General features: G+C 34.8%; 1 protein-coding gene and 1 long non-coding RNA gene across 4 annotated transcripts; one reads left to right on the forward strand and one right to left on the reverse strand.

Annotated features, from left to right (window-relative positions):
- Positions 1 to 5,426: 5,426 nt before the first annotated feature.
- Positions 5,427 to 8,336, reverse strand: LOC140864742 (uncharacterized). Of its 3 annotated transcripts, none has more exons than XM_073269084.1 (3): positions 8,169 to 8,336; positions 7,771 to 7,876; positions 5,427 to 7,690 (listed from the first exon to the last, which is right to left on the reverse strand). In XM_073269084.1, the coding sequence occupies exons 2-3, from the start codon at positions 7,834 to 7,836 to the stop codon at positions 5,639 to 5,641; spliced, it is 2,118 nt and encodes a 705-aa protein (XP_073125185.1). In that variant the 5' UTR covers positions 7,837 to 7,876; positions 8,169 to 8,336; the 3' UTR covers positions 5,427 to 5,638. The 3 variants fall into 3 exon arrangements, with proteins under 3 accessions (XP_073125185.1, XP_073125184.1, XP_073125183.1); XM_073269083.1 differs by having other exon boundaries at positions 8,087 to 8,336; XM_073269082.1 differs by having other exon boundaries at positions 5,428 to 7,690; positions 8,128 to 8,336.
- Positions 8,337 to 11,979: 3,643 nt separating this feature from the next.
- LOC140865469 (uncharacterized) lies at positions 11,980 to 12,921 on the forward strand. Its single transcript, XR_012144597.1, has 2 exons — positions 11,980 to 12,198; positions 12,396 to 12,921. It is a non-coding gene; the product is annotated as an uncharacterized lncRNA (long non-coding RNA).
- The last annotated feature ends 340 nt before the right edge of the window (positions 12,922 to 13,261 follow it).

Consider the following 13,261-nt stretch of genomic DNA (forward strand, 5'->3'; position numbering starts at 1 on the left):
GACGAATGCATCATGAAAAATTATGTCGGCCGAACTTCCTGAATCCACTAGAATTTTCTTTACCCAAAAATTGGAGATTGTGGCTGAGATGATTAAAGCATCATTATGGGTATCCCGAGGGTTCTCCAGATCTTTGTCACTGAATGATAATCCATCTTGGATGGTTCCAATTTCATACATCAGCAAGGATGTGGGGCTAAATAAATTGTTGGTTTCTTTTGCTGCCCGCAGAAGGGATTTTCTTGCATTGTTCGAGTCGCCACAAGCAGGCCCCCCAGTGATTAGGCGATTACTCCTCAAATGGGCAAATTTTCATCAGCTCGTTCATGTTGTTTCCCAGTTTCATCATGCCGCTTTTGATAGTCATGTTTTGGTTGTTCGTCCCGATGCCTGTCATCTCGCTTCTCACCGCGGGACTTGTCCACAAAATTCCCCAAATGTCCGCGCTTTATGATTTTTTCATTTCTGCTCGTAAACTGAAGCAATATTTTGTAGTATGACCTTTATCTTTATGAAAATGGCAGTACTTTCCGAATGTTGGCGCTTTGGATTATTCTGCATTGGGCGAGGGGGACGCAACAATCCTTGTTTTTCAGCCACTACCAGTATATCGGTCAGACGTGCACTAAGGGGTATATTCTGGAGGCGGGGGCTCTGTGTTGTTCGCTTCTCGTCTCGTTTTCTAATATATTTTTTTATCTTCTTCTGTCTTTCTTTTATTCAAGTAGTGTGGCTCTACAGATTCTTCAACCCGTATGTATTTCTCAGTTCTTTCCAGTAATTCCTCTAGGTTTTTGGGCGACCTTCCTGCTATTGATTCCTTGAACTTCCGATGGCACAAGTTTTGCTGCATTATTCCAGCTAACAAATCATGATGCACGTGTAAGATTTCGTGAACTGCATGAGTAAACCGCCGAACATAGTCCCTCAAACTTTTCCCTTCATTCTGAATGATTGTTAACAGATACGCTGCTGTTTTCGGATATTTCTTGTTTATTGAGAATTGCTGGATGAACAGTCAGTAAGTTGCTCCAAATTGGAAATAGATCATGAGGATAGCTTATTGAACCATGTGAGTGCTCTTGTTGATAATGTTGTTCGGAAAATTTTACAGTAAGCAGCATCCGTAATGTCATACAAATCTGTTTTAGTTCCATCGAACTCAGGTAAGCTGGGGATTTTGACCCCCTTTGGTAGCGCTTCAGATAGGATGTCATCAGTGAAGGTACTTCGACGTGACGACAAGATTGCTAACGAATTCTCTCCAGTTACATATGTGCGAGATCCGAGTAGTATTTTTCTTGGTCCCCTCAGCATCTTTGTCATTCACTTTAGACTTAGTTTTCTTTCGGTTTCCTTTATTAGGATCACGAGATGATGAACTCTCACTCTGAACCTTTTTCTTGGTGCTTTTGCGCTTACGGGATTCCAAGTACTGAGCAACTGTATCCTTTGCTGCGAGTGCGGTTGTGTTTTTCATTAGTGCAGTCAAGGCTTCATGGGTAAGAGTAATGCTTGGTGGTGCGTTTCCATTATTATTATTATTTTCTTGAGACATTTTTGAAGTAATATGTGCTCTCAATGACATAAAAAAAAATTCCCACAGACGGCGCCAAGCTGATGTAGCCAAAAATCACTTGTACCCAACACGTTGCTTCCGCAAAGTTCGGAGTATCAACAAATCCTTGTATGTTCCCTGTGGAGATCTTCAGTGGGTTGTTCCTACGTCACAAAACAAAGTCAGAGGAGCCGGGAGGGTTTCCGGCGAATGCACTCCGATGCTCAAGTCAGTGATTACTCAAGGAATAATAATCGAGAGTAGAGTGTTATAGTGCTAAAGAAAGTGTCTACCTTAATAATGAGGTGATTTGAGTTATTTGTAGATATTCGGAGAGTTTCATGAGATTGAGCCTCTCATGGGCTTTTGTATAATTCAGAGCTTGCCTGAATTAAATATAAATAATATTTAAATAAGTTTGAGCCTTAAAAATATTTGGAGTGGACCTTTATGATTGAGCTCATACCCAGTTGAATTTTTATGTGTAACCCATCAATAAGAATGAGAGGCATATAAGTATTGAACCACCTTCAAACTTTCATAAAAATTTGTAATTGTCATTTGATTCTGCATTTCACAAATTTTAGCACTCTGCCGAACCCATTTTATTTAGTATCAATAGTTCAACTGAGTTGTAAGCCTTTTTCCGCGCACTCTCTGTTTTGTATTATTTGCAATTATTAAACTAGGTTGAAATATATTAATTAGATCGGAATTGTTCGTCCAATTCAATCAACCTAAAATTTGCAGTAGTGCTTATTCACTCCACCTAAGCACATTCTTACTAGCGTTTCTTGATAATATTGATGAAATGTCCAAAGATTATATTATTTTTAAAATATAAAAAGTTTAAAAAATTACTTATTTTGTACTAATTTTTTTTATGTATGGATGGAATGATCATTTAAAACTTCAAAAGTATAGATAAAGATTAAAAAAAAATTATTTAACTTGCAAGAATATTTTTGTTCATAAAAAATTACATTATGATATCAAAAGTATTATGTGTTATATATTTTGAGTAGATCTGTTGTGAGATGCTATCACATATCTTTATCCGTAACTCGTGAGATTTGTCAACTCTGTTTATATTTACGATAAAAATTAATAATTTAATATATACATAATATTTTTTTATGAATGACCCAAATATGATATCTGTCTCACAAAATTGACCCGTGAGACATTCTCAGCGGAGTTTTGATAATATATTTGTTGTTGCTCTATGTCCCTCAAATATTATTATTATTGGCAAAACCGCACACGTGCGATGCATATGTATAAAATAATACAACATATTAAGTATGATGTGTTATATATAAATAATATGTTTTTATTTTTCAATAATTAGGTTAGTTATATTTTTTAATTTTTTTTTGTAATTTTAGAAGAGCTCTATAAATAAATTAAAAAGTAATTTAATCTATCTATAGTAGTTTGTTGAGAAAAATATGGAAATATATATATACATAAAATCAAAATTATATATTTATATAATATAAGATCAATTTTGGAAAAAAAATTTGATGCCCTCTTCAAAGGACTTCAACTATTGTTCTTGTTGTTTTGTTGATACTACCACAACTGATATGACAGAAAAATTGTTAATTTATCAATTAATTTTAAAATTGTAATGTTTAAATAAGAAACTACGATCGGAGTAATATCAGTTTTTAATTTCTGAAGTAATGATACTTTTATCACTTTTAATTTAATATGTACTTAAAAGATGCATATATAGTACTAATACATGGAAGCATCATAAATATTAATACTTGGGTGCATGGTTGTTTGTAACATCTGTGTTTAAGCGGAAAAAAAAAAAAAGAAATGCTAAAAAAACAAAAATGCGGTTTTCATAAATAATAATCGACCAAAAGAAAGGAAAAAAGAAAAATGACATTATCTTAATTAAAATAATCATCAAAGAGTAAAAGAGTGAGAGGTGTCATACCACTATACGGAATATTTTATGCTACCTATAAGAGTACTATCCTCATGATAGATTTGGTAAATGAGATCTTACCTTTAAAAGCACTGCCTCAACCCAAATTCAAGGATTGAGATTTATCAATACATGTGGGGTCTATTATTTTTTCAGCGGACCCCACAAATATTGATACATCTTCACTCTTAAATGCATCATTGGGGCAGTGCCAGTAAAGGTAGGATGAAATTATCCGATAGATCTTTTTTTTTTTGAGTTGGAGGATGAGATTTTTGTTACAATTGGGTTTCGAACCCGAGACCTCGTCCCACACTTAGGACCTTGGTGCCAGATGAGCTACACGTCATCGGCAATTATCCGATAGATCCAAGGATGATCATTCATCATTACATGCGGGGTCCAATTAAAAATAGCGGACTCCACATATATTGATAAATGTCAACCATTACATATATATCAAGACATTGTCCTTACATATAACATCTAACTATACCTACCAACCCCTCACACTTTGCGCCAAAATCATATATAATTTTTGGTACTAATGTAGTTTTTTAACTATTAAATGCAGGAATTTTATATTATAATAAATTTTAGATTGCTGTAGAAACTTAGAGCCCGTTTAGTTTCAGTAGACAATTAAGAAAAAATATTTTTTTTAAAAAAAATGCTTTTATTAACTTAAATGTGTTTGGATAAATTTTAAGTGCTTTTAAAAGCACTTATTTAAGCCAAAAAAGTGCTTTTTAAAAAGCTCATATTTATAAATTTTCAAATGTTTTTTTTAAAACTCAACTTTAAAAAAGTATTTTCAATATATTTATTCAAACACAAAATTATTTCAGCTTTACTTTTAAAAGTGCTTTTAAAAGTCAACTTAAAAAAGAACTTATTTTAAAAAAAATCTACTGAAAGCAAACAGACCCTTAATGTATGAAATGACAAGGAAGGACTAATAATTAAAAATTATAAACTTAAAACTAATTAAAAATTAGTATATTTATATGTTACACGCAGCTGATTGAGAAATTGAGAATTAGGCTTTAATTAGTTGCAAACTTGGCTGAAGCCACTTGAGTTTTTTAGAAATAGTGAAATTTTGTAAGGTGTTTATTAATCAATTTTTAAACACCTAATCGATCCTAACATATCATGTTTTGTACATTATGATGAGCTATTTGTTTAGCATCGTTTAAAATCCACGGACCATCTTTCTTATTTATTTTCAATTTAGAAATAATTTAAAATTGATTAATATTTGAATACAACATAAATTATTTATGCATGTAAATTTTCTTGTTCCTGAATTACTAGTATAACTATAGATTAATCTACACTGGCAAATCTATCCTAGAAATAAAAAAATATTAATCGTGTTACATTCTTGTTTTAGTTAATACATGACTGAGTCCTACAATAGTTTGAAGTTACATATATATTTTATTCATATCATTAAATTTACTATCATTATATTTACATAATTTATTATCTCAAAAAAAAAAAAAAAAACTTCAAAGTCCATGCATGAGGCAATTTTGTCCCCTCTGTATTACTACGAGTGTGTTTGAGAAAGCTTATAGTAATCACTTTTTAGCTTTTCTTTCATAAATTTCAAAATTTTATTAAGAAAAAGCTGAGAAATATTCGCTAGAAAGAAGCTCTCTCAACATTAATATCTCTCATCTCTCGACTTAATAATTTGATACGATGAAGTATATGACCCAATCATTGTCGGCGTTACATTATGTTATAAGCGGGAAAGTCTATGCTACCCGATAGCGTGGCAATCCGTAGCATAGACTTTCCCGTTATTATAAGCTGGGTTAGGATTTAAATATTTGTATTTGATAGAGTATTTGAAATGCCGAGATGGATCTGAAAGCCACCACGACGACTCAAAAAATAACTAACTGGAGATTTGAAATTAGTGGTCACGTAGATTTGCCTGACCAAGCAATTGGATTTGCAATCATAACTTCAAATCAATCCAAATGCAACCATACGAAATTTATTTGAGCCACGTAAGGGTACTCATCCTGCCTAGCACTGTGTGAATTAAGACCACCTCGGAAGCCATAGTTCACAAGAAACAGATGGATAGTAAGACAGATTGAGCAGCTAGATGTTCACTACTATGACCCCGTAGACACCTGAGGACTAAGTGAAGCAGGATCCAATTCCCAGCAATCCTGGGGAAGGTTCGTGGCTTCGTCCCCAGATAGCTTCTTTGCAGGAATCTGATGTGAAAAACGCTGAATATCGTCTTCTCTAAGCCATTGGACAGCACGAGCCCCAACTTCTCGTCTCTTGAAAACTGCCCTGAACCCATCGACTTTCTCCAGAAAACCTATGCTCAAGCCATGAACATCGCTGTAACTGCTCAAGGAGACAATTATATCGTAGCATCGTTTATCTTTGACCCCTGGGTTATTTCTTTCAGTATCTGAATCATTTGTTTGGTAGAGCGCCCAAATCGAACCTTTCTTGGGGTAAATTCGATAAAGGTCTCTTGCTGCTCTTTCGTTATCCACGACGTGAGAGAACAAATTTCGATATTTAACCATAACTTTCCGAGAAATCTTAAATCTCCCACATGATATGGGACATCCCATTTTCTGCCTAAGCATTAGTTCCCCGTCTCCCTTGCATTCAAATTCTAGCCAACTCAATGATACCTCAAATGGATTCACAGTGACATCATTAATTAGTGCATAGTGCCTTGGCATTCCATCGTCATCATCATATGCTGCCCATACTTGTCCTTTCTTGAAACTCCTCGCCCTTCGAGCATTGTCAAAATCATGAAATTCTGAATCTTCCACAGGCATTATCACCAAATCACCTTTTTTTGATGCTCTAAGCACCTCAATCTCCGTATCTGAGTGATATTCAGAAGCTCTTTTCTTCATCACTTCCAATTTCCCATCCTTTGAAGCACTATTGCTATCAGTATTTATATTCAAACTAAACATTTTCTTTTCCTTGGTCTCCTCCTTTTCTTTTGACTTCAACTTCTTGCTATTGCCTTTAGTGTTTTTCATTTTCTCCCTGTCTCCCTCCTCCTTATGCTGCAACTTCTCATTATCATCCTTTTTTTTCATTCCCAACTTATCCACGTCTGCCTTCTTTTGCTTTACCAACATCTGCAATTGCGCCAACGTCATATTTTCTTCTTCTCGAACCTCTGCTCTCTTAGACCTTCCACGTGCGCAGTCGCTGTTACTCCTCCCGTATCCACTGGCAGACTTTCCCACTCTATTCAACCCTGCTCTTTCGCCACTTCCACCCGAATTTCCAACATCTTCAACTCTCTTCGATCTCAAACCCTTCACCACCCCACCATCTTCATCCTCATATCTCGCCAATTTCTCCCCCGACCTCTCCAAAGGCTTCCCCGCACTATTGATTTTCCGCTTCAGCCCCAAATTAAACTTCTCCAAAACCCCTACTTTTTCACCCTTCAAAACTCTCTCCTGAATCCTAGCACTTATCCTTGTAGGCCCAGCTCCAACCCCCTCGTTAACCTCCAGGTCTTCAATGTTTTCTCCAATTACAGTGTTCTCTTTCACCTCCACAGCCTTAAAACATTTCTTACACCTAGGGCACATCAAACTATGCCCCAAATATTTCCTCTCAAATTTATGCAATAGCCTGCACGTCGAGCACGCCGTCCAAAATGTCTCTGCTCCTACTCCTGCCACTCCCTCTGTTTGTGACTGCATCACAATCCTAAGCCTCATGTCGTACTCCTTTCTCCTAATCTTATCTGATAAGACCCTCACCGCCTCACCCACAAACTTAAACGCCTCCTCAGACGCAGGTAGTGGATTTTTGTCCGGATGTAGGGTCAAAGCCAGCTTCTTGTACTGTTTCTTGATAGCATTGATGTGCGAGAAGCGCTCTAACTGAAGAATCCTGTAGTAATCTGGAGGAAGACCGGAAGTACTTTCTGTTGTGGCTGGAAAAATTGGCGTGGCAGCAGTACAAATGATTTTGAAGGCAGTGATCATTTCTGAAAGCCCTTCAAGAGATGGTTCGAGCTTATGGGCGCGCTTGGCGTATTTTAATGCAGATTGGATGTTGTTTGTGGCATATTTTTGCTCCGCTAAGGTTTTAAGACGGAGAGCTGCTTCTCGACCAATCGAATCAGCCACAACTACGCCAGAATCAGCAGAAGCCTGTTCCTGTAATTCACACAAAATAAAAAATATAGTAACAACAGAATAGCCAACAAAATCAAAGCAAAAGTCCTCCCACAATATACCTGCGAAGAAGTAGTTTCTGGCTCCTTTCCTTCTTTATCCGATTTATCCGCCCCACTAGTCCCCATGGTTTAAACTAAGCAGTTCCTTTAGCACATTTTAATCATCCTGCCAGTTAACACGCAAACACAACTTGAAGCTGATTCAAAAAAAGAAACAAGAACCTTTTGCTGATACAGAGAGATGAAAAGAGCACAGAACCATCTCCATTCCTGATCTTTGATCAATCCAATTAACAATTGCAAGTATAAAGATCTTATACAACACTTCAAAGCCTAATAACTTCCAAGTAAATTCACATTAAAAAAACGCACTTACAGAGAATAAAGAACAAAGCTTCAATAGTTCAAAACAAATACCCGCAATCAAAGTAGAATCTGAGACAATTAATCAAAATCACCTACGACACAGCTCAAAATCCACTATTTCTTTAACGATGAAACAGAACCATGTCCATGCTAGAGGAGGATACGAAATCAAAAGACCATTACTTTGTAAACTTATTGGTAAAATATGGACAACAAAAAAAAAATGGGGAAGAAAGACAAAATTAGGGTTTTGAAATTGGTGTGGGTGTTCCAAGTACCTGTACGGGTACTTTTTCAAGTATAAATAAATATTACTAATAACTTTATTAAAATTTTCATTGCATTTTTCAAATTCTTTCCAAAATAAAGAGATGACATTTCATTAGCATTTATAGTCCACTATTTTTTTTTACTAAATTAAAATAATCAGAAAAACCTTGCAGCGATCATAATTCATAAAACAATGTTTATCTCATAGTGATGTTTATATTATGAAGTTAATTAATTAATTTGATTGAGCTAAGTAAATTATATATATATATATATATATATATATATTAGAGTTTATAAAACAATAAAAAAAAACCATGCCAAAAGAAGAATGATAAAGCAATTATAATCAGGATACAAATATAATACTAAAGGTCACAAGAATATAAATAATAAGAATACAAAGGTAATACAAAAGGTCACAAAACTATAATAAATACATGAACAAAAAAAAAAGAGCACAACATCAGGTGAATATTTCTGTTTTAGTATTTTTTTTAAAAAAAAATGATATGAACGAAAAGGAGTATGACAAAACAACATAATAAAAGTATTGTTTATCGGAGACGTTGATATTAGATTTGACATGGAGAAGAAAAGAACACAAATGAATTACAAATGTTTTAAAAAAATAATGCCATAGAGAAAATTCAATATTCATTAATAAGGTTTTAATTATAATAATACTTGAGAGAGCACAAATAACGCATACAATTTATTTTGTTACGAATTTCAATAACCATGAAGTCGTTGTATTAAACAACAGAACCGGTAAGCATATCCTCTGCTCTGCAAATAATCATGGCATGCACGGTAGACAACCACAACGCCTTACAAAAAAATCCTAGCCATTTTTGTGTTAAGAAATCGTGCAGGGTGGTCTATGTATAATGTTTGTATAATGAGGTAATTAAATGCATGGTACTTTGTTAGAGACATACATTACACTTTGCAACTGATTTTTGAGCTTCTTACGTTTAGCGATTGAATTGAAACAGTTAAATGTAGGGGATACATTGATTGATTAAGCTAATAGTAATGCCAGATGTTTAAATATATCAAAGCATGATAGGTAGATATTGGTGATATGAGGAATGCAACATACGACATTTGTTTAGCTTTTTATATATAAAAAGCTCTTCAAATTTCTTATAGTTACGTCATATTCGAAGAACGACGAACGAATCTGCACATATGCTAGCTCGTGAAATTTTCAATCAATGCTAAAACAAGTATCCAGTGGCTTAATTATGTTTAGCCTTCTTGGATTTCTAACGGTATATCTTGCATGTGACTTATTTCAAGAGTTTTAATGGATGATTTCTTATCTCAAAAAAATATTAAATATCTATGTATAATATTATCCAATAATATCGATTCAATCACAAATTTCTCATGCATAGGAGAGAATATCGCCTTGATTTTTAAATTGTGATATTACTACTTTGTCCATAAATTAATATAATGTTGGTTGTTGATATTCTTGTTTTTGTAGTCATCGGAAATTGAGTGTCAAGATTGACATCTGAATTGCAACTTTTATTTTCTAAAAATATGGTCGATCGTCAACATATTACTTTTAAGAAGTATTTTAGAAAGCACAAAAAAAAACAGTGATTAAGAGCGATGCGTGATGAAACAGCTTTTCTTTTGACAAAAGCGTAAAAAAAACGGTCAATTATTTGATTGACCGTATTAAACCTGAAAACAACGTTAAATACACAATTTTTCTAAACAAAATTTTAACTTGATTTTTTAATAAATTTTGTAAAAAAATTATTTTAAATAAAAAATATTTAATAATGTAAAATTTGTAAAGGAAAAAATTTATGAATGCATTTAAAAATTTTTTTTCCCAATTACACCCTTTTCTTTGCGATTAACGAATGATACTAGATCCAACCGAGATAAAAAAAAAAAAAAAAAAAAAAAAAAAAAATTTATCCATCCAAATTGTGATTTGAATATCCGTGTGTTCGATAACTTGAAAATTTATACATTTATTCACAAAGTCAAGGGGAAAAACTAGGATTATGTGGTTGAGGAAGCTACAATATAAATTAATAATTTTTTTAGTGAATTCATCAATGTTATATGTTGGGTGAAATATTTGTTTTTGATGGGTAGAACAATCGAAACGTGGCGTTTGAGCTGCTGTGTAGTTTAAAAGATTTAAGTTGCGCGATTACCACCAGCTGTAGATTTTGGTCAAACAGTAATCGTTTGGTCCAACAAATGGTATGGTCAGAGCCAGGTTAGATGTTCAATTCTCATTCATTGCAAGAAGTGCAATTATTGAGAGAGAAATTTTTGGGTACAATAATTGTACATGTTGGGTAGATCAATTGAAACGTGGTACTTCAGCTACTGTACGGTTTAAAAGATTTGAGTTGCACCGTTACCACCACCTATATTTTTTGGTAAAACAACAAGCGTTATGTCCAACAGTTAAGATGCATAATAAATTGTAACGACCCACTGTATCAAGACGGGTCTTTTCAGCATGCTTTTGTCCTCACTCACACGCACCCTGAGAAACTTTCCAGGGGGTCACCCATCCTATAATTTCCCCAAGTCAAGTACGCTTAACTTTGGAGTTCTTATGTGATGAGCTTCCGAAAAGAAGATGCACCTTCTTGATATGAGTAGTACATATGAAATCTTTTAAACTCTCCTCAACTATGTAGTCCCATACCTACACAGTCTCAGAATCCCCTCTCATTCCGGCACGAGATCGGTTCATTCATGTCTCCCTCCGCCTAAAAGCCTACCAGGAGCCGCTCATTATCCGTGCAACCTCTTGGCACCGGCGATCACTCCCCGCCTCCTCAGCCCCGGGCGTCACATGCCCACCAGCTTCCGCTTGGTTCGTCCCCGAACCATACCGTACTAAGAGAGGTCGGTTCTGATACCATTTGTAACGACCCACTGTATGAAGACGGGTCTTTTCAGCTCTGATACCATTTGTAACGACCCACTGTATCAAGACGGGTCTTTTCAGCGTGCTTTTGTCTTCACTCACACGCATCCTGAGAAACTTCCCAGGGGTCACCCATCCTATAATTTTCCCAAGTTAAGCACGCTTAACTTTGGAGTTCTTATGTGATGAGCTTCCGAAAAGAAGATGCACCTTCTTGATATGAGTAGTACATATGAAATCTTTTAAACCCTCCTCAACTATGTAGTCCCATACCTACACAGTCTCAGAATTCCCTCTCATTCCGGCACGAGATCGGTTCATTCATGTCTCCCTCCGCCTAGAAGCCTACCAGGAGCCGCTCATTGTCCGTGCAACCTCTTGGCACCGGCGATCACTCCCCGCCTCCTCAGCCCCGGGCGTCACATAAATCTTATATCATGATATATAAAATTTCAATCTTATAAATGAAATAAGTCAAACATATATGAAATATAAAATATTGCACTACAAATACACACTACAAAAAAAAATTAGGTATTTAGAATCGGTATTTCATCAACGGTTGATAAACCGATTTTAAAATTATAACAATTACAACCGGTGTAGAAAAAACCGATCATGTACATTCTCTTTACATTGGATTTAAACACCGCTTCAAATAAGACTATCATCATCAGTTGTCTAACCGCTCCAACATTTTGATGCGGGTAAAACCCGCTTCTAAAGTTTGAAGCGTTCATTATTTCTCTTTATTTTATTTTTCATTTTCGCGGTTTTTATTTCACTTTACCGCTTCATAAAAATTTCTCTTACCCTTAACGCCTCTCTCTTTGCTCTCTACTCAATAAATCTCCACCGAGATCTCTAGTCTCATGCTTCATAAAAAATGCTGAAATAGAGAAGAATTTATCCAACTTGAGGCCACCAACCAAGTAATATCTCTCTCTCTCTCTCTCTAGATTTCAGTAAGTGTTAATTGGCGGATTTAAGGTATTTTCGAACGTCATGCTGCTAATTTGATGTATCACGGTCAGGTTTTGATATAGAAAAGGAAATATGACTTGCTCGTGCGGATACAAATTTATTGACTTTTTGTTTGATGTTTGTTGTTTAATTTGGTGTGACTTAGGGGTTCTTGCGAAGAGACGAGAGTATGTTGGGGATTATAAGGCAAAGATTTTCCTGCAAAGGCAATCTTGCTCATGTGGCAAAAATGGCAGTTTCTTTGTTCTTTGATTTGATTTTGTTATTGATTCAACTGTGTAATTGGTTTTTTTTGTGGGAAAGAGTTTGGATCAAGGGATTCGAGTGATTGCATCCAAGGTTTTTGTCTTCCTCGGCAAAGGAGGTAATAAATATTATATTTCTGTAATAATTTACCAGTTCTTGAATTTAATTATGATTAGTTCTTCTTGTTATGAGATTTGCCTCCTGCTTGGATACTAGGTAGCTGGATTTGGTTATAATGGATGTTCATGTGGTATTAGAATTTGGTTGGGACATTATAACCTTTTCTTTTCTTTTCTTTTTTACTGTAATTAGATTTGAAATTTCTATTGATCCTTCACAATGATCTGTATCGTTTGTATGGTGAAATTGCTTCTTGAATTGAGAAAAAGATCTTTGCTTGGATTTTCCTTCTCTAGGTTTTTTCATATACATGTTTGTGAACATAATTTGCTTTGCGACTCTAGTTTCCTTTGTGTTCCTCTGTGTTTGCGTGTCCACTTTTAAGCTATGTATTGTTAGATATTGTAGAATTTCTAAAAGTTCTAGTATAAACATAATTTACCTTGCGATTATGTTTCCTTTGTGTTCCTCTGTGTTTGTGTGCCTACTTTTAAGCTATGCATTGTTAGATATTGTAGAATTTATAAAAGTCCCAGTAGTTACTCCCAATTAAAAGATAATTAGTTTGTAGTAGTTAACAATTAGAATGATAGATGATTAGTTTTAGGGCTGGTATATCGTACCAAAATACCGAATATTGAGATA

The sequence above is a fragment of the Henckelia pumila genome, chromosome 4 (assembly GCF_033568475.1).
Source record: "Henckelia pumila isolate YLH828 chromosome 4, ASM3356847v2, whole genome shotgun sequence".
In the NCBI taxonomy this organism is placed as follows: Eukaryota; Viridiplantae; Streptophyta; class Magnoliopsida; order Lamiales; family Gesneriaceae; genus Henckelia; species Henckelia pumila.